The sequence below is a fragment of the Equus quagga genome, chromosome 8, assembly GCF_021613505.1.
Source record: "Equus quagga isolate Etosha38 chromosome 8, UCLA_HA_Equagga_1.0, whole genome shotgun sequence".
In the NCBI taxonomy this organism is placed as follows: domain Eukaryota; kingdom Metazoa; phylum Chordata; class Mammalia; order Perissodactyla; family Equidae; genus Equus; species Equus quagga.
Window position 1 is genome coordinate 20,302,157 of NC_060274.1, and position 25,188 is coordinate 20,327,344.

The 25,188-nt window shown below is 38.5% G+C and overlaps 1 protein-coding gene across 3 annotated transcripts; it reads left to right on the forward strand.

The window, feature by feature from the left end:
- Positions 1-6: 6 nt before the first annotated feature.
- On the forward strand, positions 7-24,823 carry FBXO30 (F-box protein 30). 3 transcript variants are annotated; one of them, XM_046669613.1, is made up of 3 exons: positions 7-23; positions 7,893-9,948; positions 14,118-21,436. In XM_046669613.1, the coding sequence occupies exons 2-3, from the start codon at positions 7,909-7,911 to the stop codon at positions 14,319-14,321; spliced, it is 2,244 nt and encodes a 747-aa protein (XP_046525569.1). In that variant the 5' UTR covers positions 7-23; positions 7,893-7,908; the 3' UTR covers positions 14,322-21,436. The 3 variants fall into 3 exon arrangements, with proteins under 3 accessions (XP_046525569.1, XP_046525570.1, XP_046525571.1); XM_046669614.1 differs by lacking the exons at positions 7-23; positions 14,118-21,436 and adding exons at positions 833-936; positions 24,719-24,823; XM_046669615.1 differs by lacking the exons at positions 7-23; positions 14,118-21,436 and adding exons at positions 833-936; positions 11,167-12,598.
- The last annotated feature ends 365 nt before the right edge of the window (positions 24,824-25,188 follow it).

The window sequence follows — 25,188 nt, forward strand, 5'->3', positions numbered from 1 at the left end:
CCGCGGTCCGGCCGCGCCGGCCGGTGAGTGTGGGCGCCCGCGGGGCGGCGGCCGGGGCGCAGCGGACCGGGCCCGCGGGCCTGCGGCGCCGGGAGGGCGTTCGCGCCGGGGCTCCGGCCGGGCGGTCAGCAAATGGCGCCCCGGCTGGCGGGTGTGTGCGGGGAGGGCGAGGCAGGAGTTGGACTTGGGGGAGCCTCGAGAGCCCGGCCGCCCTTCCCTTTGCCTTTGGAAACCGGCGTTGTTGGGGACCACGGGTCGAGTGGGGCTGGAGGCATCCTCAGCCGGCCCCTCGGACGGGCGAGCTGGCGACTTGTCCATTCATGGAAGTCGGGATCTTCGTGGCCGCCTCGGGCCTGTTCAAGGGGAGCGTCGGGATTTTCCGGACCTGGGGGGCATGCCCGGTTCCGAGTTACCGTGTCCTGTCCCGTGGAAGCGCATCGCTCGGAAGGGGCCGCGGCTGGACGTTGAATTCCGGGGAACCTCCTTTGCGTCTGTTTTTAACGTCAGTGTTGGGAGAATAGACAGACGGCGGAACGGTGTGCGTTCGCCGTGGCTCGTACCCCGTTCCCGGTCCCTCGTCTCCCTGTTTGTCTTGCTGAGCCGTGTCGTCAGTCCCAGATAAAAGATGCCTGGGAAGCACTTGACCTTTTATTCCGTAATTACTTTGTTGAGTCAGATTCAAGATGAAGTTTTTTATGACCATTCTGATATCAGTGTAGATTAACTTAAGACTCTTTAAATGCAAAACCCCAAACTTTCTAAATGTTAATTTCCGTTTGCTACATTTCAGTGCTGCGTTGTGCCCTTTAGAGACCTAGTAAATTTACATTAACAAATTTTGCATTTGCTCATATTCGTTAAGGTCTTCCACAGCAGCCCAATTGTGGACGCCGCAAAAGGACAAGAGTAACATGTACGTTTAGGATTTTTCTAAAGTTTCGGCTCTTCACTATGCAGTTTTCGCTGAATCACTGTTCATTACGCTTAGTCACTGTTTCTTACTACCGAGGTTTAATTGGGGATAACGTGGTGTTTAGCTAACTTTAAATGGATTTGTTTTTATCTGGTACTTTGATGCAGTGACATAGCTTTTTTTGTGATTGTGGAAATGTTAGTGGGTGGAGCCTTGTGAGTGTTATCAGAGAACTGGACTTTCCGATATAGGCAAACTTTGATGCATTCCAAGTGTACTAGATGTTTAATTTCAGTCCAGTATTTCTCCATGTCTAGCATTGGAGACTTTTAAGAAAAAAATACAAAATATCCTAATAAAATATACTACTTGGAGATAATGTATATAGTTAGGTTCTTTAAGGTCACCAAAATAGGCATTGGTTAATATGTGTTTACTGTATGATATAGTGTTACTAAAATGTAACTTTTAATGAGATAAGCCCTATCTATGCTATTCTGTATAGTTTTGGATAAGTCTTTCAACTGAATTCCTGTGACAGCCTGTTTCATTAAAAGGAGTTAGTACATGCTGTGGAATGACATTGTGTTAGTAGAATTCTTTGATGTTAAATTCTTCAATCAAAAGGCTAATAAAAATGTAGTTTCAAGTTCAGTTTGATGAAATAAGTGAGATTGGCCTTGAACTAGTTTTATATTGTATCTAGATAAATACCTCAATTAAAACCCAGTCTGAAAATCTTTTATAAAAAGTGTGTCTTTTTGGGGGATGGGGGGTAGGTAATATTACCATTAGATAGTTCCTCATATGATTGCTTTTAATAATCTTTATGAGTATAAATAACCTGGTATTAAAATAATTATATGTAAAGCTTTGTGTCTGTAAATGTGGCTGTCATGTAGAGTGAAATACATCTGTTTCCTGAGGAGTACATGTTTGTATCCTATTGGGCACACACGTAATTATAACCAACCTTTGTAGAGTTCTGGGTTATTTTCACAGCAGAGTAATTGCCTCAAGGTCACAAAGCTGAGATTTCTTGGAAGCCCGTTACCCCATGCCATGCTGTGCATCTTAATAAGCTGAGTTCCGCCATTTGGGTGGGTTATTTTTATCTAAGTTATCAATTCAAATAGGTTCTGGTCTGAGTCGTAAATATTTATTAATAGTTATTTCAATTTTGGATGTAAGTCTATAATAATTTCATTTGCTTATTTAGTGGAGAACACTGCAGGTAGTTAGACTTTCACTTTGAAGAAGCTATTCATGACCATATTTAGAAATGGAAGATGTATTCATTGTATCATAACTGGAAGGGGTAAAAACTTGAAAAAAATTTTCGGTATAATTAGGTTATCATTCTATACATAAAAAGAACCAGAATTTAATAAAGCCTGTATACAGTGTAACCCATTTGGCCATTTTGGACTCATTAGGAGGGCATGTGCTTTGACTTGAGGGTTTAATGACAGTGGATTTCCATCCCCCAACTCCCCATTTCACTTTTTAAACCAGTGAAATAAGATGAGCAACTGAGGTGGTCGACTTATTGTGGTCTTTAAAATTGGGTGCACCTGATCAGCACAGTAGCCAGCAGGTGTGTGTATTTATGTACCTCCGACTTTAAAGATTTTAAAGGGCCGGCCCAGTGGTGTAGTGGTTGTTTGTACACTCTGTTTCAAGTGCCTGGGGTTTGCCACTTGGGATCCTGGGCGTGGACCTACACACCACTTATCAAGCCATGCTGTGGCAGGCATCCCACATATAAAGCAGAGGAGGATGGGTACAGATGTTATCTCGGGGCCAGTCTTCCTCGGCAAAAAGAGGAGAATTGGTGGGGGATGTTAGCTCAGGGCTAATCTTCCTCAAAAAAGAAGAAAAAGATTTTAAAGCAGTAGAAGATTGAAATTAATTTTCTTTGATTTGCTTTTTGATAGACTATTTGTCTTACTTCATATATAATGCCTAGAACTTAAGACCTAGCTGCTCAGTAAATATTTGAGCATTATTGACTTTTTATAGCTGGTACAGTGAGGTAATTTTGACTCAATCTGATTGTCTGGTACCTGCTAGATCTATAAGGTGGTATCTTTTTGTGAAGTATGTAGTTTTCTATGAAATCAAGAATCTCGTTTTGGGATTCATTGGGTTGCTTCTTGTATTATAAGTCTTTTATTTCTTCATGTTTTTAAAATAAAGGAGGCTCTAATTGAGGCACAGTTTTGAATACAGAGAACAGGAGAATGAATGAAACAAAGATCATCCTGCCTTCTTCATGGAGCTTATAATTTTCCTGTGGAAGTAGATATTAAACAGGATAATGATTTACTTACACTTGTGACTAGTATTACCAAGGAAAAATGCAGTGTGTAATGAGCACATAATATAACATGGGATCCACACCTTGCCTTTGAGTATGTGGAGAAGTAACACTTAAACTGAGACGTAAAAATTTGAGGCAGCAGTTGGGGAGGGAGAGAGAGGGACGCGTGCGCGTGCATGCCTGTGTGTGTGTGTGTGTGTGTGTGTGTGTATATATGTATATGTATGTGTCTCAGAGGCTGAGGCAGACGTTAAGAACAGCCAGGGGTAGCAAGCTGTGTTGAGTACTTTGGGCGACTTGACTTAACATATTTTAAAGTTGTGCTAATTTGCAATGCTTTGTTTATTTATCTCCTTATGTATTGCAATGAATTTGGAAAAATAAATGCTTTTCTGAGGGCAGTATCTTTATGTCTAGACATAGCCTAAATGACAACCCTTATTTCATTGTATCAGGAAATGTCATGTCTTAAAATTATTTTTATGGATTGCTAGTCAGCCACAGGGTATGTGTTGGCTGTAAATTTCTGTTAGAGAAAATTGCAACTGTATTTTTATGTGTAAATACTGTAAAGCATTTAATCATTTACAGATATTTTCTAGTCTAGTGAAACTTTTCCAGGCACTCAACTTGAAGTGTAAATTAATAGAGATGTTATTTGGAATGTTAAGGTTCTTTCTCAAGAGAGTTTTTAAAAAACTTAATATTAAGGAGTTTTAAATTAAGCTCATCTTGAATTTGAAGCCTCAGTTTTAGCAACATGTTTTCTGCTGGGCCTGCTGTGTCACTGTGCAACTGATAAATCGGGGATTGATGTTTTCAACCCGTTTCACAGGATTTATGAGCAATTGTGAAATGCTTTGTGAGGCATATTTGATAGTAGCGATCTTGATTAGAACTTGGAAGTTGTAAATTCTGAAGCTGAGGATTCTCTCCCTAGAATACTCGTTGGGTATTGTCTAGTGCATTCTCTTAACTTATTTCTTAATATATTTAGTTATAAAATGGAATTAAGCTTCCTTGTGTAGCTGTTTTGAGAATTGCTAAATTTATATTGTTCCATACATTTATACTGAGCATTATAGATGTAAATTACTTTTGAAATAATTTAAAACACTTATATTCAAAGCAAAGTAATGTGCTATTATAACTAGAAAGGACCAAAAAATGTTTCTTGACCACAGGGGTGATTAAGTGTTGGAATAAACTACAAGCAAAGTTGTGTAATCTCCATTCCTCAAATAACATCTTAAAATTGGATCACCGGGCACTGAACTGCTGCCTTATTTTCTTAAACTTTTATAAGTAAACATGTTTGTTATTGTCCGTGTGCATTGATCAGATACACATGTAAATCCTGGCTCTGCCACTTACTAGGTACCTGACCCTGGGTAAGTCACTTAGCCTCTCTGAGCCTGGGTCCTCTGGGTGAGGATTAAGTGGCGTGAAATAGGTGAAGAAGGGTAAAATAGGCCCGTGATTAGTGTTCCCTTGTCCTTAGCTCTAGTCGACTTCACTGAGTAATATTGGGGACTCATTGCTGTGGATGCTTTTATTTTTATTTTTTTTTTATATTTTTCTTATTCAGAGCAGAATAAAGTGAAAGAAGCTACTTATTTTGAAGCTTGAGAGCCCTCTGCTTCTACCTTTCAAAGTTGTTGCTGTTTTGCATTTAACTCAGTTGTTTGTCGCAGTTGCTATTTTAAACGCTTTTGAATTAAGTAATGTTTTTGAGATGTGTTCTGCCTTGTGTGGTCATGTGATGTGCACCTAACATAAAGTGTCCCTACAAGTTCTGAGGGCAGTGGTCACTGCTGTCGGACTGCTTGTATTTTTAGGTTTCTCTCTTAGTAACAGTCAAGCTTATAACCTTCAGTATGTGAGTCTGGTTGTTGCAAAATAAGAAAGCTACAGCTGTTTGTACAATCTAATCACTCAGTGAAATTTGTCTCAATTCTTATTAAAGTTCCTCTTTGAATATCTACTTAATTTACAAATGTTTGTCATCATTAGTCTGCCATTTCTTCTCTTCTGACTCGTTTAACATGTTTACCTTTAATTCATATGTTCTGTCCTTACCTATAAAATTTGTGGGATTAAACACTCAAAAGTATTAACTCATAATCTTTTAAACATAATTTAAAAATAGAGTTTTGTTGTTAAATGTGTGAGTTTCCCCCCCCCCTCGTTAAGCACTGTAATACCAACCCAGAACCTCTCTAATCAACGAAAGCTCTGTCAGTAATAGATAGATTTTTGTTATTCTAATTTGAGAGAAATCAAGCCTGGACTGGAGAAAAAGAAATAGTAATTTGGGGAGTAATTAGGTTACGTTAGCCGCTTGGAACCAAGATAGAATTTATGGAAAAAATATGTCAGCTGGCAATCTTTTATGCACTGAAGTGGAGAAAATAGGCTAAGAATTGGCTTCTTATCCAGACAGTGATTATCTGCTATAATGTTATTTAATTGAGGAAATGTTGAGGTGAGTTGCCTGTGCCATATACAGGTAGAGATATATATGGTAAGTAAGTAGCTGCAGAGATCTGAAATCTGGAAGAGAGATCTGGGCAGGAGGTGTGGATGAGTTTTCAGCCTATGGGTCTCGTTGAAGCTTATGAGAAATTGAGAGCACTCAGGGAGAATGTATAGAATGAGCAAGAAATCACGTGGATCCCCGAAGAGCAATATTATAGAAGAAAAGATGAAGGAATAACAGGAGAGGTAGGGGGACACCCGGGGAAATGTGACATCATGAAAGGTAAGGAAAGAGAATAGTTCAAAGAGGAGTCAACATGATGATGTTTTGGCTGTGGAAGATGAGATCTGGGAAGAGTGCCGTTGGATTTAGCACTGAGGGTCTCGGGAGAGCAGATTTAGTGAGGGATGGTGAAAACAAGCCAGATTAGAGGGCTGGAGAGTAGGCGAGGTTAGAGGGGCTTTTTGTTTTTCTTCTGAAAGCTTGACTGAACAGGAAAAAAGAACAGTACCAAAAAGGGGATATTGTTCTATTCTCTAGGTTTTTAAAGATGAAATAGTCCTGTCAGCTTCCCCTGCTAATAGGAGCAAGCTAGTAAAGCAGTTAAACATTACGGAAAAAAGACACTGAATAGGCTCAAGTGATTCTAATTAAACCAACATGTGGTGATGCTTTCTCTTATTTTTGTATAAAACTTTTCTTGATCAAAGCAGGAAAGACCATTAGATGTCTGTAATCCCCTCATGGAATTTGTATGTAGCTATGTGGATGCTATTTCTCTACTTAAAATCCTCAGTGACTTCCAACTGAAGTCTGAACTCCTTAGAGGGGCAGATAGCACAGTCTTCATGATTTGCCTGATTCCTGTCGGGCCTCATCTCTCACAGCTCCCTTGCATTTCACCCTGTGATCCCGCATTATTAGGAAACTTGAGGTTCCCTGAGCATGTTTTGCCAGTTCTTCCTTCTCTGCATTTGCATTTGCTGTTACTTCAGCATTGAATGCCTCTTTTCCTTTCCAGCCCCTACCTTCCTATACTTAAGACTTCTCATCTTTCAAGACTCCTGTGAGTTCTTCTCTAGCCCCTACCCATACTGATCATTATCTTCTCTGTGTTCGCATTTTACTTCTGTCATTGATCACATAATGTGACGTGATTTTTACTGTTGTCTCTGACCTCCTGCTGTAGCTCCTTGAGGGAGGGGCACCATGTCTTACTAATCTTTATGTTGCCACACCAGACGCAGTGCCTCGTATGTAGCAGTTAATAAATAGGTATTTAGTGAGTGGCAACTGTGGCCCCCAACAGTAAATGATTTGCCCACAGCCACAGAAATGGAGCTAGAACTTATATTTTTAGGGTGAATTCTCTATATGTTTTAATTAAGGCTTACTCTGTTGATTTTTTTGTAGAATTTATTAAGGAATATGTAGAAGGAGAGATCAATAGACAAAATTGTTAATGAATTCATATATTTAGAGGGAATAAAAAGAAAACTAATAAAGTTTTAGTTTAGTATATTCATGAAATTCAGAATATTCTCTTAGGAATATGATGAGATCTCTGCAGTGTAGGGTACATCAAAATCAGTTTAGTTGAGCCCCAGCCTGGTGGCACAGCGATTAAGTTTGCATGTTCTGCTTCGGTGGCCTGGTGTTCGCTGGTTGGGATCCTGGGTGTGGACATGGCACTGCTTGGCAAGCCATGCTGTGGTAGGTGTCCCACATATAAAGTAGAGGAAGATGGGCATGGATGTGAGCTCAGGGCCAGTCTTCCTCAGCAAAAAAGGAGGATTGGCGGCAGGTGTTAGCTCAGGGCTAATCTTCCTCCAAAAAAAAAAAAAATCCGTTTAGTTGAAATTAAAAAGGTAAAAGCTAAAGCATTCTCTGAAATCTAAAAGTTAAATATGCATTGACTTGTTTAGGCATTAATTTGTATACTACACAACGTACTAGAATTTAAGTATTATATTTTGAAGCATTTGGCCTTTTAGGTGTTTTGCTATATGGTATGTAAAAATGAACTTTTGAATTGTTACTTGAATTAAAGTGCTTAAGTTGTTTCAAGATGGATTGATTATATGTAAAATAAACTTGTGAAATGTGTTGTGAAACAGTTTTTAAAAATCGCCCACTTTTTGCCTAACTTCTTATCTTTTTTCCATCTCAACAACTAGAGCCAGACTCGTCATTATGGAGGAGGAGCTGCAGCATTCGCACTGTGTGAATTGTGTCAGTAGACGGTGTATGACCCGACCAGAGCCTGGGGTTTCCTGTGACTTGATTGGTTGTCCACTGGTTTGTGGAGCAGTTTTCCATTCTTGTAAAGCTGATGAACATCGACTTTTATGTCCTTTTGAACGAGTGCCTTGCTTAAATAGTGACTTTGGATGTCCATTTACAATGGCTCGAAATAAAGTTGCTGAACATCTGGAAACGTGTCCTGCAAGTGTGGTGTGCTGTACTATGGAGTGGAACCGGTGGCCAGTTAGTTATGCAGACCGGAAGTCGTATGAAAATCTAAGCAGAGATGTCGATGAAGTGGCGCAATTAGATATGGCCTTGGCCCTTCAAGACCAAAGGATGCTTTTAGAATCTCTCAAAGTAGCCACCATGATGTCAAAAGCGACTGATAAAGTATCAGAACCTAGAGAACAAATCTCAGTTAAATCAAGTATCCCAGAAATACCACATGCTAATGGTTTGGTGTCTGTTGATGAAGAATCTTATGGTGCACTTTATCAAGCTACTGTAGAAACAACCAGAAGTTTGGCTGCTGCTTTAGATATCCTGAATACCGCCACAAGAGACATTGGCATGTTAAGTTCGAGTCTTTGTGCTTCCCCAAATGACATGAATGAAGAACAAAATGCCAGAGAAAGCTTACAGAATAGAAACTTGAAAGACCAGGACCACCTTTATGAGGATGAGATAGGAGCAGCAGGTGGAATTGACCATAACGACATCAGTCAGAATGCCCAGTCTGAACAAAATGGTTCAAGTGATTTGTTATGTGACTTGAATACTAGTTCTTATGGCGCTTCTGCTCTTTGTAATGGCTTTCCTCTGGAAAATATATGTGCACAGGTCTTAGACCAGAACCAGAATTTACATGGTGATTCAGAACAGAGTAACTTAACAAATGGAGAATGTGTAGCATCAGATGGCACTTCAAAACCTTCCAGTTCACTTTCAGTAGCAGCACAATTTAGGGAAGTAATACCATCTAATGCTTTGCCTAATGGCACAGTCCAGCATAGCCTCGTGCCAGATGATGAGCATGAAGGAGAGCTGTGTGGGAGAAAAGCAGACTTGGGGGACTTGAGGAATGCGGATGTCTTATCTTTCAGTCATCCTCCTTCATTCAAATTTCTTTCTAATTCAAGTTGGGCTAAACCAAAGGAAGATAAAGCAGTAGATACATCAGATTTGGAAGTTGCAGAAGATCCAATGGGCCTCCAAGGAATAGACCTGATCACAGCAGCGTTGCTGTTTTGTCTGGGAGATTCTCCAGGGGGGAGGGGTATATCTGATAGTCGCATGGTTGATGTTTATCACATTGACTTTGGGACTCAGACTTTCTCACTTCCATCTGCAATATTAGCTACAAATACAATGGTTGGGGAAATTGCTTCAGCTTCAGCTTGTGATCATGCCAACCCACAGCTTTCAAATCCAAGTCCTTTTCAGACACTTGGGCTGGATTTAGTATTGGAATGTGTCGCTAGGTACCAACCCAAACAGCGTTCGATGTTTACATTTGTTTGTGGACAATTGTTTAGAAGGAAAGAATTTTCTTCACATTTTAAGAACGTGCATGGTGACATTCATGCTGGACTCAATGGCTGGATGGAACAGAGGTGCCCTTTAGCATACTATGGTTGTACCTATTCTCAGCGTAGATTTTGTCCATCAACACAAGGAGCAAAGATTATACATGACCACCATTTGAGGTCATTTGGAGTTCAGCCGTGTGTGTCTACAGTGTTAGTAGAGCCTGCTAGAAACTGTGTGTTGGGATTACATAGTGACCATCTAAGTAGTCTTCCTTTTGAGGTCCTACAACATATTGCAAGCTTTCTCGATGGCTTCAGTTTATGCCAGCTCTCGTGTGTATCCAGGTTAATGAGGGATGTGTGTGGCAGTCTGCTTCAGTCTCGTGGAATGGTCATACTGCAGTGGGGGAAAAGGAAGTATCCAGAAGGAAATTCATCATGGCAGATTAAAGAAAAGGTTAGTTGAATCTTAACTGTATCAACCCCTTATTTGACATATAATAGGCGCTTAATAATCTTGCTGAATTAATGAAATTAATATGTTGAAAAATCGACCATCCTTAAAACTTGATATGACCCATTTTTTAAAATAATAATTAATGAAAAACTAAGATAGTTAGAATTGTTTGTCATAATTTCATATTTACTGCAGACATCCTAGAACTGGATTCTAATTTAATATGGCAGAGGCCACTGCTATTTCTTCAGTTGAGTAGTCCTGTATGCATTCAGTTCTTCTGTAACAACTGCTTTGTCCGAGTCCATGTTAACCACTGAATTTGGGCTCCGTCTGAAACATTTCCACCGTAGGGCAATGGAGGAAGCCAGGAGAAGGTTTTTTACTGCTTACAATTGGCAGTTTCTCACCATTTTTAGCACTTTCTTTCTTAGAACTTGGTTGTTTCAGGTAGAACTTAAGTAGGGAGAGATGAGAAAAAGTTGTGACTACTACTACCAGTAAGTGACCAGTGGAGTGTTTGGGGGATAGAGAACATAAATGGTGGATGTAGAAATGCATCGGGCTGAAGTGAAACATAGGAGGGCAGTAGGATTTAATGTTGTCGGGGGGACTCTGGCATTGGTACAGTACAAGGGGGCACTGCATATTGGAAGCTGAGCTGGAGATTTAGGCAGATCTGGGAACAAATCCTGGCTCCACCGTTTCTCCTGTGATACCCACTTTTGCCCACCTTCTAGTTGAGGCATCGTCCAGTAGAAACTAGAGGGCATTACAGATATCTTTGATTGAAGATGTTTTTCACCTTAGAACATTTATAATATGAAACTTTGCATTTTACAAAGTGTAAAAAAATGTGATACACTTTACATTGGTTGTACAGGGTTCAAGTTTCCGGCTACTTTGTTCTTACCACCATTAGATTTTCCCTTTCTTTTACTCATTGTTTTTCAGAATTCTATATCTACTTCTGTGTTCTCTGAGGCTTTGACCAATAAATGAACACACTAAAATTATTTATGATTTTTTTTTCCAAAAGGGAATTCCAGTGGCAGAAGCTTTGCTTCTTGCTGCATATATGTGTGTATTTTTGTTTTCTGGATGATTTGGTGTCTTTCTCCCATTTGGGATGGGACACTGAGCGTGGCCTCTTTTGTCCTTGACCACTCATATTGAGCAATGAGGTGAAATATTTTCTGGGGATTCTCTTTCCTGCAGGAAATTTCATCTACTCTTGGAATTTAAGTTGCCATCATTCGTACAAATTACTCATACATCTGTATCCTGGCCATTTTCTCCTCTGAACTCCAAACCATTATATACAAGCATCTACTGGACGTCTCTACTTGATTATTTCACAGCGTCATTAAACTTGACGTGTCCAACCTACTCTATTTCTCTACCTCTCTTAATCTCTGAAAGTGGTATTATCATCTGTCAGATTGCCTAAACTAGGAATTTGGGAGTTAGAGTTGTCCCCTGTTTTCCCCCTTTATTTCCATGTCTAGATAATTACAGAGTCCTTTGGAGTCTCCCTCCTTCCGACCTCTCAGGTTTGCTTTGCTGTGTCCTCTGCCATGTCCCTAGCTTGTCCCACGTTGCATTCTCTCCTGGATCACCACCATAGCCTCCTCCTTACTGGGTTTCTGTTTCCAGTTGGGTCCCTCTCCACATGTTCTCTGCAGAAGAGCTAGAGTGGTAAATATTTTCTTAAATAGAGTTCTTACACTGCAGTGGTTAAAAACTTTAAATGTTTATCCATTGCCATGGGATACAGACAGACTTCTTAAGGAACATTGGAGACTTTTTATAATTTTGTCCTACTCACCCTTCAATTTCCTCTTGTCACTTTATATTCCAGCCATGCTAATTTACTTAGTTGCCTGATGTTTTTTTCTTACCTTACGGCCTTTAGTGTGCTGTCTCTAATACCTACATTTGAGCACTTGTAACATGCTAGACAGCGTGCTAATAAGCATTTTACTTTTGTTAGCTTATCTAATGTACTGTCACTATTTTATGGATGAAGAAACTGAAGTTGGAGAGGTTAAGTAACTTGTCCAACTAGTTGATGGCTCAGACCTAGGGAACCATCTCTGGAGCTTGTGATCTTCACCTCTTTGCTAGATCCTGCTTACTCTTCAGACTTACTTCCTCAGGAAAGCTTTCTGGAGCCCCACCCTGAAGCCTTCAGGGAGGCGCACTACTCAGTGTTGGTGTGGTGCCCCATTATATACCCCTTCTCTAGACTCCGGCTAAAGCGCTCACCATGCTGTTGTGAAATTCACTGATGAATTGTCAGTTTCTTTCATTAGACTGTACTAAGTCCTTGAGAAGTGAGACTCTCTGGGAACCAAAATGTGTACTGCCTAGCCCAGCACCTGCCATATGGCAGACACTAATTACGTACTTGATGGATCCTTTGATTGAAAAATTGGCCCATTACTAAGAAATGGTTACTATCATGAGGTAGGAGCCATCCATTTAGGTTGTTCCACTAGACTTGTAATTTTGTAGGGATTAAGAAGGGAAGTAGGATGGGACCGGCCCCATGGCTGAGTGGTTAAGTTTGGGTGCTCCACTTCGGCAGCCCAGGGTTTCGCCAGTTCGGATCCTGGGCGTGGACATGGTACCACTCATCAAGCCATGCTGAGGTGGCATCACACATAGCATAACCAGAAGGACCCACAACTAGAATATACAACTATGTACTGGGGGGCTTTGGGGAGAAGAAGGGAAAAAAAGAAGATTGGCAACAGATGTTAGCTCAGGTGCCAGTCTTTAAAAAAAGAAGGGAAGTAGGGAAGCTGTCTGCCACCATTGAATCTTTCAGCTAATTCGTTCTACTGAAGCTTAACAAAAACTCCCAATTCTTCTTATAGTTTCGTGAGTATGGAGAACTGTAAGGGAGGCTAGTGACATCTCTGATGTCCGTTGGTAGCCTCTCTCTAGGCCTTCACTGACTTTTGGGGTTGACTCCGTGCAGGGAAATTGACAGAACAGCAAGTAAATACTGTTCATGCTGAACAGTGGTGACTTCTATTGTCAGCTGAGAAATCACGCTTCCACAGAATTTGAAGGCATCCGGCCCCCCTGGAAGGCATTCCCCTCCTTGCCTGAGAAGCTCTGATGAGTACTGCACTCAGATCCACTTCCACTTTCTAGAGCATCTGCTGTTTACCATGTGTTCAGTCTTCTCTAACTGTTAGTCTTCTCAAGACCTCTGCCTGTCGATGAGCTTCAGTAGGGTGCCTCGGCCTGTCCTGCTCCATTCATGCTTGTTACCTGTGTCCAGGTAGCTTTATACTTTGAGTTGTAAAGATGAGAGGGGGCCACAACAGTTGTTGCTTGACTAATAAGATGACAGTGCTTCAGGACTGGGAGCTGCTGTATGGGCAAAAGGGGAAGTAGCCCATATTTTTACCAGCAGACACATGAACAGGGATGGCAAGTGAATATTTTGCCTAGAAATGCATGTACGATGTTATGGAGTAAAGTAAGATTCATTTTATAAAAGCTCTTTTTATATAAATATTCAGAAACATTTTGAACAAATTGATGCAGTTGTATTCCTGAATATTACTAGGTACCTTTAGTACTTAAAATTGTGGAAGGATAAGGTACCTTGGCACAGTACTATAGTGTATTTTTTACTATGCTTCATAGTGTACCATACTATATTAATACACTAATACGCTGTATTATCTAGTGTAACAGGAATGAGAGAAAGACTTGGAGAAAAAATTACACTTGCACTGTCAGTATCTCCAGACTATGGATAGTTCCTTCTGGCCAGTTGGATGGGATGAAGGAAGAGTGTGCAATATGTATTATTTCAGGAAGTAGCTCTGAATTCATGAGGTTATGAGTTTCAAAAAATTGCTTAATAAGCCAGGTTGGATGTGATTTTTTAATGCTGCATATTTTCTTTTTGATCATTACATTTCTTGAAGTCATAATGTCATAGAAATGAATTGTCCTGTAAATATTTGATAAGCAGATTTGTATCCAAATGGAGCTACTACTTTTCAGTTTTGTAGCTAACTGCTTGGAACTCTATACATGTTGGATGTTTCTCTGACACTCAGAATGTGTGCAGTTAGAGCAAGAAGTGTGTTTTGATTCTTGTAAATTGACTTGTTTAAATCTGAAGTAGAATTTTCTTTTAGGTATGGCGATTCAGTACTGCATTTTGTTCTGTTAATGAATGGAAATTTGCTGACATCCTAAGCATGGCTGACCACTTGAAGAAATGCAGTTACAATATTGTAGAGAAACGAGAGGAAGCCATCCCATTGCCGTGTATGTGTGTGACACGAGAGCTCACTAAAGAAGGACGTTCACTTCGCTCAGTTTTAAAACCTGTCCTTTAAAAACTGTAACTCCACTTGCACATACATGCAAGCACCTAGTATAATTTCTTTGTAATGTGTGACACTTTATTAATGTAGTAAAGTTACAACTAGCTAAATTTATTGTCACTATGTATATAATGTTTTGAAGTGACATATATTTTTATAAAGTACTGTTTAGTTGGAAAAAAGTTGCCTTAATGTTTGAAATGTGTGAAATTTTTGGAACTTGCTGGACAGGGTGATTTAATTTTTAGCTACATAATTTTCAGAAGTAGTATTTTTAATGGTGTGCATATTTTGGTTCTTAAATTTTTTGCTTCTTAAACTAACAAGATCCTGACCAAACAATTTATTCCTCATGTTTTCTGTGGGTTGCAACCCATGCATTCAAAAAGCAAAACTTTGATTCAAACTTTTGCGGCATAGGTTTTTCAGATAAAAACATTCACTTACTTAAATACTTCCATAAGATCATTATACGGTTTTTATTTTCCACTGCTCCCCTTATACAGTTGATACATGGATGATCTCTAATATAGTCGGCCCTCCGTATCCATGGGTTCCACATAAGCAGATTCAACCAACTGTGGATGGAAAGGCCTATGATGGTTGTGTCTGTAGTGAACACAGTACAGTACTGAAAAAAGTACGGACTTTTTTTCTTGTCATTATTCCTTAAATAATACAGTATAAAACTACTGACATTGCGTTTACATTGTATTAGGTATTATAAGTAATCTGGAGGTGATTTAAAATATACAGGAAGATGTGCATAGGTTATATACAAGTATAAGGGACTTGAACATCTGTGGATATTGGTATCTGAGGGGGCCTGGAACCAAGCCCCCATGGATACCGAGGGACCTCTGTATGTACTTCCACGATATTTAAAATCATGACTAATGTTTGGTAATGCCATTTATCATGTTTTAAAAATAATCCACAAAAATCTTTTCACCTTAGATATTTCCAACTCTACAGGCAGTGACCATGTGCAGCCTTCTTTATTGTTAGATGCCGCATCCAAAGACCCACAGCCGTGCGTTCTGTGACAGGTTGAAGCAAAAATGAACAAAAAACCTGTGACTTGACTTTAATTTGAAACTTCATGGTATTATATATTTGCTAGGTATTTGGTATTTGGAGAGAAGAAAATATACCTCATTTTAAGTTTGAATTGGACGTATTGTATGAATAAATTTCAGATAGAATACAAAGGGCTTAACTTTTTTCATATGCATTTTAAATTTTTGCCTTTTGATGTTTATAAAAATCACAATTATGTTGTTTTAAGACATTTAAAAATGTGAAATTTGGTATCTTTGTAAGATGACAATCATGAAATGTGGAAACCTGTCTTGGTTGACAATCTCTTTAAAACATTTCCAGGTTAATTTCTCATAGACTTCTCTACCAAAAAAGTAAGAATTGCATCTTTGCATAAAGATCAAGGTATAACAGCAAAATATTCAAAGACCTAGTCTTGAAATATTTATTGTAGTTTTCAAATCGGTTTATATTATTATTAATCTGATGTGGGCAGTTAAAAAAACTGAATATACTGTATTTAGAAACCAATTGCAGAGATGGGGACATGCATTTAAATTTGTTTAAGTAACTTCTGGCATTTGGTAGTCTGAAATGGTGACAAGTTACCTTGTTATAAAATATCAAAGCCCAGTTGTGTCTTCTCTTCCTACATTTGTCCCTGACAGTGCTCTGTTGTTACTAGCTTCTTGATTCCCATATATGGCAGTCAGGCTGGGCAGAGGCGTTCCTTGGGCATTAAAAGAGAATTCTGAATTGCTTAAGACTTGTTTTGTTTGGATCAAGTCCTTATTACAATTGAAAAATGTAGCACTAAAGACTAATCAGTTGTTTTGCCTCACCTGTCATTTTAGTGGTAGAATACTTTAACTGGTAGAATATTTATTTCTCAGTGCTTAAAGTTTCTTTTTCAGCTGTGAGATTGAGTTCCATAAACAGCTCTCCATTTCTGAAAATGTCAGAAATAAGATATCAAATACTGTAAAATGTAACTTTGCCTTTTAAAGTTTTGCTGAAGAATGTGTCTGGTTAGGATAGCACAAACATTAACTTTCTGTTTTATGGTTGTGCTTTTTAAAATCCTTGGTGTTTAAGTTTAGACTTGTTTCCACACTGGATCATGCAATATTTAACATTTTTCCACATTCTATTTCTTTTACACATCTTTGGCTGTTTTCTTTTTTGTTTGTTATGCCACCATACTATTTTGTTAAAATGTTTTCTTTGTGCAACATTTGTTCAAATTCTAATAAAATTAATATTTTCCATTTATATGGCTCAGTAACTTAAAAAGAAAAGCTTTCACGTAAATAAAATTTTAATACTTGTTTGACAAATTCCAGACCATCATATTGTTTCTATAGTGTGGATTTTCTGCATGTTCTAGGAGTTTCTTGTTGATTATCACTGCTCACCTGTCTTTTACTGGTGAGCGTTAAATTTTTTTTTTATTGTGGAAAACTCATGAGGTAGTTTTTTGAGCCCCTTCAGTATCTTCTTGAAAGTAGTCCCACCTAAGGGTATTGAAAGGCTGAAGGGTTTCAGGCAATATTATTTTTCTAAAACTTGTAATGGGAACAATCTAGCCTTTTAAGCATGAAAAGGTTTCTATGTAAGCCAAGTAAATTATTTGAGAAGTCTTTGTTAATTCCTTAGTCTTTGCTAACCAGCAAGATAAAGGGCAAGTATCAGGATGGAGGGAAATATCTGATTCGCTTTTATCTTCTTCCTCCTTCCCTCCTCTGCCTCCTTCCCTAGAACTGCCTGTTGGCTTAATCTCCCCGCCCCCACATTGGCTTTTGAGACTCACAGATCCCTTACAGTAGTGGTTCCCAAAGTGTGGTCCCTGGACCAGTAGCATCAGCATCATCTGGGAATTTGTTAGAAATGCAAATTCTTAGGTCTCTCTTGTAGACTTAATGAATTAGAAACTCTGGGGTGGGAACCATCTATCTGTTTTAACAAAGGTCTCCAGGTGGTTCTGGTGCACAGTAAAGTATGAGAATTTAGAGGAAAGCTTGAGATATGCTAGCTCTTCTCGTGAATGATGTCTTCTTGGAGCAGGTATATGTGTGTATGTACATACATGGTAGAATCCAAAATTAAGAGTAATGGTAATTTATTAATATTAGTTAATAGTTAAATGATGTGTGTTGTCTCAATCTTGCAGACATATGACAAAATACATTGGCTGCCATGGTTGGTGGACATTTTTTTAAAAAATAGTATTTACTGGTATTTTAAATGTACTGTTATTACTAGTATTTCACTAGTGTTTCTTCTGTTCAAGGTAAATTGCAGTGCAACTTCTAGTTCATTAAGCACTAACATTTAGCCTAGTCTTTATTCATTCTCTTGTTTAGTAGTTGCCGAGTCATGTGAACGTTTTAGATTTCTAGGATAAGTGAAGAGAGTAGAAGTAGACAAATACTGGATTAAATCCTACAAAAATATTTGTAGAAATCCTGTCAACCCTATCAGTTAGAGATATTAAAGATTGGGTTTCTGTTTTACCAGTAGTATAGAACCTTTTTTGGTCTTTGACCCTGTGCTACATATCCCATCAATGTTGTTATTATTAACTGTCCCTTAACATTAGATATTGGGATCTTAGTAACATTGAAGATAATGGGCTTTTCAACACAACTTCCGTATCCCCAGAAGATATGGTGTATGTTACTGTATCGACAACAGATTTTTACTTCTGGCTATTTGAAAGCAGTTTTTGGCATTTAGAAGCAAAACAGTTTTCTTCGTGTTTTGCATCCCAACCTGAAAAGACATGGGGTTTATTCATTTTGAAAAATGTTCTAAGGAATAGCTGTGCACACATTGAAAAATGTATTTGTTTCGTGCATGGCTCACCACATTGGAAGGGGATGTGATTGGAACCTGCCGAGATGGTGTTGGAATTTCAGTAGAAAGAGGGCAGTTGGCCTTCATTCTCTCAAAAGGCCAGAAAAAGCCTTGTGATGGAAAAAATATGTCTCATAGGTGTTTGGCTGGTTGTCTAAGTAAGTAGTCTTCTTAACATGCTCTTGAGGCATGGGATGCAGGAGAATATTATTTATGCCTTTAAAGACAATCACCTTATCAGTGACTTGTCCATTGTGTTTGAAATAATTCAGTGATGGGTTTTGTTAGGATTTGATCTAAATCTTATTTCCAAATGAAAAAGTTTGAGATGTATAAATAAAGGCCGACTCTAGTAAACTCCTTTCTACATAAACTAAGGGAGGAGGGAGGATTCTTTTAGTCGCCTTTTCCACAATTATTTTTTTTCATTTAAAAGATAAAAGTAAGTTCAAAAGATAAGACCTTTCAAGTTTCCATTTTATGGGTGAAGAAACAAATACTCAAAGTTGAGGTACTGATGAGTGTCTTGGGGTATCTGAGAGGAGTGTGTCCTGTCGCGCTCGCTCTTCTACTTTACAAATGCAGAAAGAGAACGGACGTTTAGATGTAAGGAAATTACTTTGGAAAATATTGTTGCCTAGAGTGTTTGATTCCTAATAAGTGTTTTGGAAAGAATTATTGGGTAATACCAAAAGGAAACAAAGTAGAAATTAACTAAGTATGGTATGTCGCTCTCAAAGTCCTGTGCAAAAACTAGGGTCTTGCTGGATTTTTACAAGTGTTTTGTTGCATCTGTGATTGGTAAAATTCTATAAATTCATTGTTTATACATAGATTTGCATGTATAATCTCCGTGAATTGGCCAAGTAGATGTTGATACACTTGAGATGTGTTAATGGAGATGCATCTTGAGGTGCCTTTTTCCCTTAGAATTTTTTGAAATTGATATTTTGTATTCAGAATGTTTGATGTTCCAGTGTATTATGTGGAGAGTAACTTTTCGTTAATCTAATAAACCACAAAGAAATGGGTTATAAGGATGACTCATAAACACGCTCTATAGAAATACAGTAAAAACTCATTGATATAAATCTATTTTATAATTTTTTATCTTTTTGACATGCTGGACTGAAGTTTCTATTCTTTACTATGAAGAAAAGCATTTCTGAAGCAAACTGACGACATAAACAAGGGAAATCAGTTTCTTTTTCACTAACACCAATAACATTTTTAGCATCCCCCATATCTTTTTATTAACCTATTTGAATGCCAGTATTATGATAGAAAATGATTCTTCAACACATAGCTGGTTCTAGTGGTAGTAATAGTGTATGTGTTTGAAAGTAATAAAACTGCATTTCTGTTGAACTCGTAAAGACCGATCAACGGATCAGGTCAAGTTGTCCTTTCCTATTAAAAGCAAATTCATCAGGTTTAATTTTCACGTTTTTCTAATATAAATTGCTAGGACTTTTTTCTCAGACAAGATTCTTAAACAGATGAATACATTGATATATGTGTTGATTCGTTCTTTGGTAGAGGAACTGGCTAGTTAGCTTTCTATACCCCTTCCTGTCAAAGAGTAGCATTAATTATGTTATTGTTCAGTGGTCTAATAATATAAGAACAGTAACAATAATTTGTTATTGCTCACAACATTGAAGTTGAAAAAAAGAGATCCTGCCCTTTGCTGTCCTCCTCGTTGTTTTTCATGGAAGTCCTCCTTTCCATATTAATTGTTATTTCTTGTTTATCCCATGGCTTCCTTTTTCTGACTAGGCAATCAAAAAACCTAGATAATAGAACATAGAGTTTTAAAACACTGATTCTGCCAATTAGCCTATGTTTAGTAGTTTTGGTCAGTAAGTTTAGATTTGATTAAGTAACTTATTCAGCTTCTTTTAAAGTCTCTCAGGTACAAATAATTTGTAGTATTGAAAAATTGAAGTATCAGTATTCAGTTTTAACCACATTATATGATTAAAAGAAATCATAGAAATGGAAATACTAATAGGGTACTACATCGTTCAAGAGGAAAATGATGCAGCGAATATTTAATTGCGTCAACTGGATGTCTTTTATATCAATTGATAACTTTAAAAAGCGTTACCTGTGTTAGAGATTTGAAATAAAGTAGAGAATGGTATTGATCCCCTAGAATGTTCCAATAGCTTTATGATAAAAACTCTGACATATGAAATAAATTGTGTTGAATGGTTAATAATTGGGTGGACATGAATTCTGAAGATTTTTATGCTGCCTTTAAAGTGTTAAAGTTGTATTGTTCATTTGATTGGTGTTTAAGCACCAGTCAGTCCTGAACACTTGAATTGCACTCTGGAAGTGATTGCACACACTTGTTCACTTACCTCAGATGTCATTTAGTTTCCAGTGTATCTTCCTTTTCTCACAATTTACATTAATAGTTGGCTTTTCCTTAAATGCAAAAGCATATGGTATTTCTTGAAAAACATACTAAGTGAAAGAAACTAGGCACAACAGGCCATGTCTTGTATGATTCCATTTGTATGAAATATCCAGAATAGACAGATTCAGAGACAAATCGGATTAATGGTTGCTAGGTGCTGGGGGGAGGGGAGAGTGGGAAGTGGCTGTTCAATGGGTACTGGTTTCCTTTTGGAGTGATGAAAATGTTCTAGAAGAAGATAGTGGTGATGATTGCACAACATTGTGAATGTACTAAATGCCACTGAATTATACACTTTAAAATGGTTATCATGATAAATTTTGTTATGTGTATTTTACCACAAAAAAAGGGGGTATTTGCAGTCATTATCAAAGCCAAAAAGTACAGTGTTCTCAAGGTTTGTGAAATAAGCTATGATTTAGAAGTAATTTATAGCATTAGTAATGTGACAGATTTATTCAGTTTAAAGGTCTAATGAAATTTATGAACCCCGTCCCATAAGTACTGCTGACAGCAGCAGAAATAAAGTTGTTACTCATCACGATTTCCTTATACTTAATACAACTGTGACAGTGAGTAATTGGCTTCCTTGTCAATGTTTATTTTTCACCTTTTACATTTTATTATGATTCCTTGTGGCACATCTGAATCATACTTTTTAAAGGTCCTATTTAAAATCATGCTTTGAAAAAAAATTTGTATAATTTTCAGGATTATTTTTGATAGTTTTATACTTTGTGTTCCTTTTAAAGAGCAAATGCAATGATGTATTAGGTAAAACTAAATTAATAAATTGAAGTGATGTATACATTTTGTATTTTGTATTGTCTCATGGGCAAAATATTTGAATCTTGGGATTGGTGGGTCCTTTAATGATCGTTTAGTTTCTCATTTTGTGTTTGGGGAAATCAAAGCTGAGTTTTGTCAGTGTGTGTTCATTCCACAAGCATTTATTAAGCACTTATGCCAGACACTGTCTAGGCTTGATTCTGGAAGCTTGTGACATGCCGACAATTACACACAGAATTACTGCTGCTACTACTCCCTTTTCTTCCTCTTTCCCTCCCCCCTCCCCCATCTCCTCCTCCTGCTATATTTCTGGTAACTCTACCAGATCCCTGGACTAATGGACAAGTTCAAGAGAAAGAAAGGCTTTAGGCAGAGATTCACTTTAAATGGTTCTTGCTATAACTCTTCTCCAAACACTTTAAAGAGATGTTCTTTAGTAAAGTAAAACACCCATTATCAGAAATAGTCTATTACTCGAGGAATGCGTTTATTAACAATTAAGTTTACCTTCATGACTTTGGAGAAGAGGTGTTTTCAAATTACTTTAAAGCAGTTTGTTTCCTCTGTATTCTAAGGAGCTGACTTTACAAAATTGTTGATTTAAATCAGTGTAAAAAAATTAAATTGCTCTATGAATAACTATGCCTCTCATAATTGGGTATATATCTGCCAATTAAGGTATGTGTGTATGCTTCAACTTGAACAACAATAGGTAAAATTAAATAAGCTTAACAGAATGAGGTTGATAGCTTTAGTTAGTGTGGACTAAGCTATCAGGACATTAGGTAGACAAGAAGAGACTTGCACTATGATAGCTTTACTCACACACTGCAACAGGGTCCAAAGTAAAGAGAATGGGGGGAAGGAAAACAATTATGGTAATTCATACTCTAACAAGCCTGTTGTAATTTTTTCATTTTAGTGATTTCTTATTTAGTTAATTTTGTGATATTTCTTTAATAGTTGAGACTTCTTACCGCATAGGTTAGTTGACCCAAATCTCTTTAATCATCTCTTCTTATTCCATCCCCTTGCAGGCTACATTTCTGCACCATTTCCCAAACCCTTGGTATTCTCTGATGTCTCTGAGCCTTGAACTCTGGGTTTCCTTTGCCTAGAATCCCCTCCTCCAGCTTCTTTGCCTTGTAAATTTCAGTTTATTGGCGAGGATCCAGTTCTGCTGCCACCTATTTTTTTCCTAGACCATCCCAAGCCAATGAGTCACCCTTGTCTATGTCCCTATTTTTTTTTTTTTGATAATTCCTTTTTTCACTATTCAGCACCCTGCACTGCCATTATGTATTTGCTGCTCTACATTTTGGACCCCTCTAGGTAGAAACCGTGTCTTACTCGGCTTTGGATCCCTGTGCCTAGCAGAAAGCCTTACACACAGAGGCATTCAGCAGATGTCTGTTGAACTAATCATGAGAAATGATTGAATAATTTTTAATGCTGTTTCAGTTAGCTTTTGCTACATAGCATGCCACCCCAGAACTTTGTAGCTTGAAACGAATTTAATTCGTTCATGATTAGTTGGCTGGGCCGTTCTGGTCTGGTCTGATTTGGCTGATCCCTGTCTGGTTGGCTCACACAACCATGGTCAGCTGACGGGTCAACTGGAGGTTAGGTGATCTAAGACAGCCCTCCTGACATGTCTAGCAGTTGGCAGCTGTTGGCTGGGGTGATGGGGATGCTTAGGCCGCATGTCTCTCATCATCCATCAGGCTAGCCCAGGCTTATTTACACAGCAGGAGCAAGAACATTGAGAGGAAGCCCCAGTGTGCAAGCCCTTTGCAAGCCACTGCTTATCACATTTCTTAATGTCCCATTTTCCAAAGTAGGTACGTGGCTGAGCCTAATTCAAGGGGTGGAGAAATAGATGCTATCTCTTGATGGGAGGAGCAGCAAAGTCATGTTGCAAATGAAATGAGAGTGTATATAGGAATGGGGAGAATCGTTCCATTTAAATCTGCCACAAATGCCTAGAACATTTCCAAGTTGGGTAGTCCCTCCTCCTCTTTTTAGATCTTTCTAAAAAACACCCCTGAATGTTAAAAACTAGGGACAATTCAAAATCAGAATTATCTTCTTTTTTCTTTCTTTTTTTCAAACTGGAAATAGAGTAAGAAAGTAATGAATTTTGTTTTCCAAAAGATTCTCATAAGAATTTCTAGAGAGAAATGGAGTCAGAATAAAAGAATTACACTCTTGAAAGACCTCTAAGTTTAACTCTTTTAGGCTCAAGGGAGGACCAGGAAGTTCTCAGATCCTGTACCTTTCCTGTAGTTGTATGGTATGATGCAGAAATGGTGGTGAGGTTTTCTCTCAAGTCTGCTTGATTGAGTAGAACAGTGTACAAACCTAGGGCATGGCGAGAAGATATCAGAGCTGGACGGTGGAGAAAAATTTGGGGTCCAGGATATCTGAAAGGTGGGAGAACTGGAGAGGAGAGAAAAGGTTGTTTTGAGAAATGTTGAGGTAGCTTATGATGTGGAATCCTTTGGTGTTCTTTGGGAGAGACAAGTCAAGCTTAGAATTGTTCTAAAACTGCTTTGGCTCATGAACCATGCTTCCTTGAATGCGACTCAGTGTAGTCACTGAGTCACATAGAATTCCAATTACGTTCAGTTTACAAAATTCGAATAGTAGCTCTGAAGATATAACATTGATAAATTAGGAGACTTTGGAGGTATGTAATGAGGTGGAGAATTTTATAACCAAAATTCACGTGTGGGGCTACTTCTCAGTAGCAGAGGAGTGGAGGGGAGAGGACTTCTTCCCTGGGGGCTGCTTCGGCAGCTGCACGTGGTGGGGAACATGATGCATTGTAAGGACAGCGGGGAGGAGCTGCGTAGGGCCGAGAGGCAGCAGCAGAGGGGAGCACTGGGGTAGAAGACTGTATGAGGGAGACAGCTAAGGATCTTGTCTGGTTGGAAGTTGGAGAAGATTTGACGGGAGTAGAAATAGGGAGGTGAGAGTTTGGAAGGCAGCAGATGGCATGGGAGAGGGGTTGAGAGGAGAGGGATGTTCAAAGTGTATCTTTATGGATTTGTACACAAACTGTAGTCTCCAGTTTGCCATTTTCTCAAGAGATTAAGTTTTGGATTTCTGTCAAACTCCTATTTCATTGAACATGAAACTAGAAATTGTACTGGACACAAGGCTTTCCCCACATTATACGTATTACATATGCCTGAAGAAATCACTTTATAATTTGCTTAAAAGCCACCTTATATTTTATCTAAATGTGTTTTTAGATGTTACTGTATTGTGTAGAATACTCTTCTGGTTGCAGATCCTTCATCAGAAATGCTCTATTATAGAAAGCAAGAATCCACTACGTGATGCAAAGAAGCCAAAGAACAAATACTGAGAGGTAAGCATGCGGAGAAAACGTTTCCCGCGACTGGAAGGAGACAGTACGAGGATGCTCCTCTGTGATATCTGGGGCACGTCAGGGGCCGCTTCAAGGAACAAGGAGATGGGGGGCTGCTGAGGAGGAGCTCCAGGCAGGTGCTTCTCCAAACTCACCGTTCACCAGATCTGCCTTTGTAGATTGAGCTTCGGCATAAAATTTTGTTTGAATAGGTGTGTGCCAAGTTTTAGTGTCTAATGTTCGGTATAAAAATAGGCAGAACTTTCCTTTTATTTTTCATTCTGCTTCTGTGAGTTTGAAGTGAAAGTTACAGGAGATATGGGTGATCAGAAAACTGATCTAGACTGGAAGAAATGGTTCCTTCTGGAGCCCAGCAGGAAGGTGACATA

What these genes read in the sequence shown, in the direction of transcription:
- FBXO30 (XM_046669613.1), top strand. Translation starts at nt 7,909, where the DNA reads ATGGAGGAGGAGCTGCAGCATTCGCACTGTGTGAATTGTGTCAGTAGA. An exon ending in CATGGCAGATTAAAGAAAAG is followed by an intron (nt 9,949 to 14,117) that starts GTTAGTTGAATC and finishes ATTTTCTTTTAG; the next exon opens with GTATGGCGATTCAGTACTGC.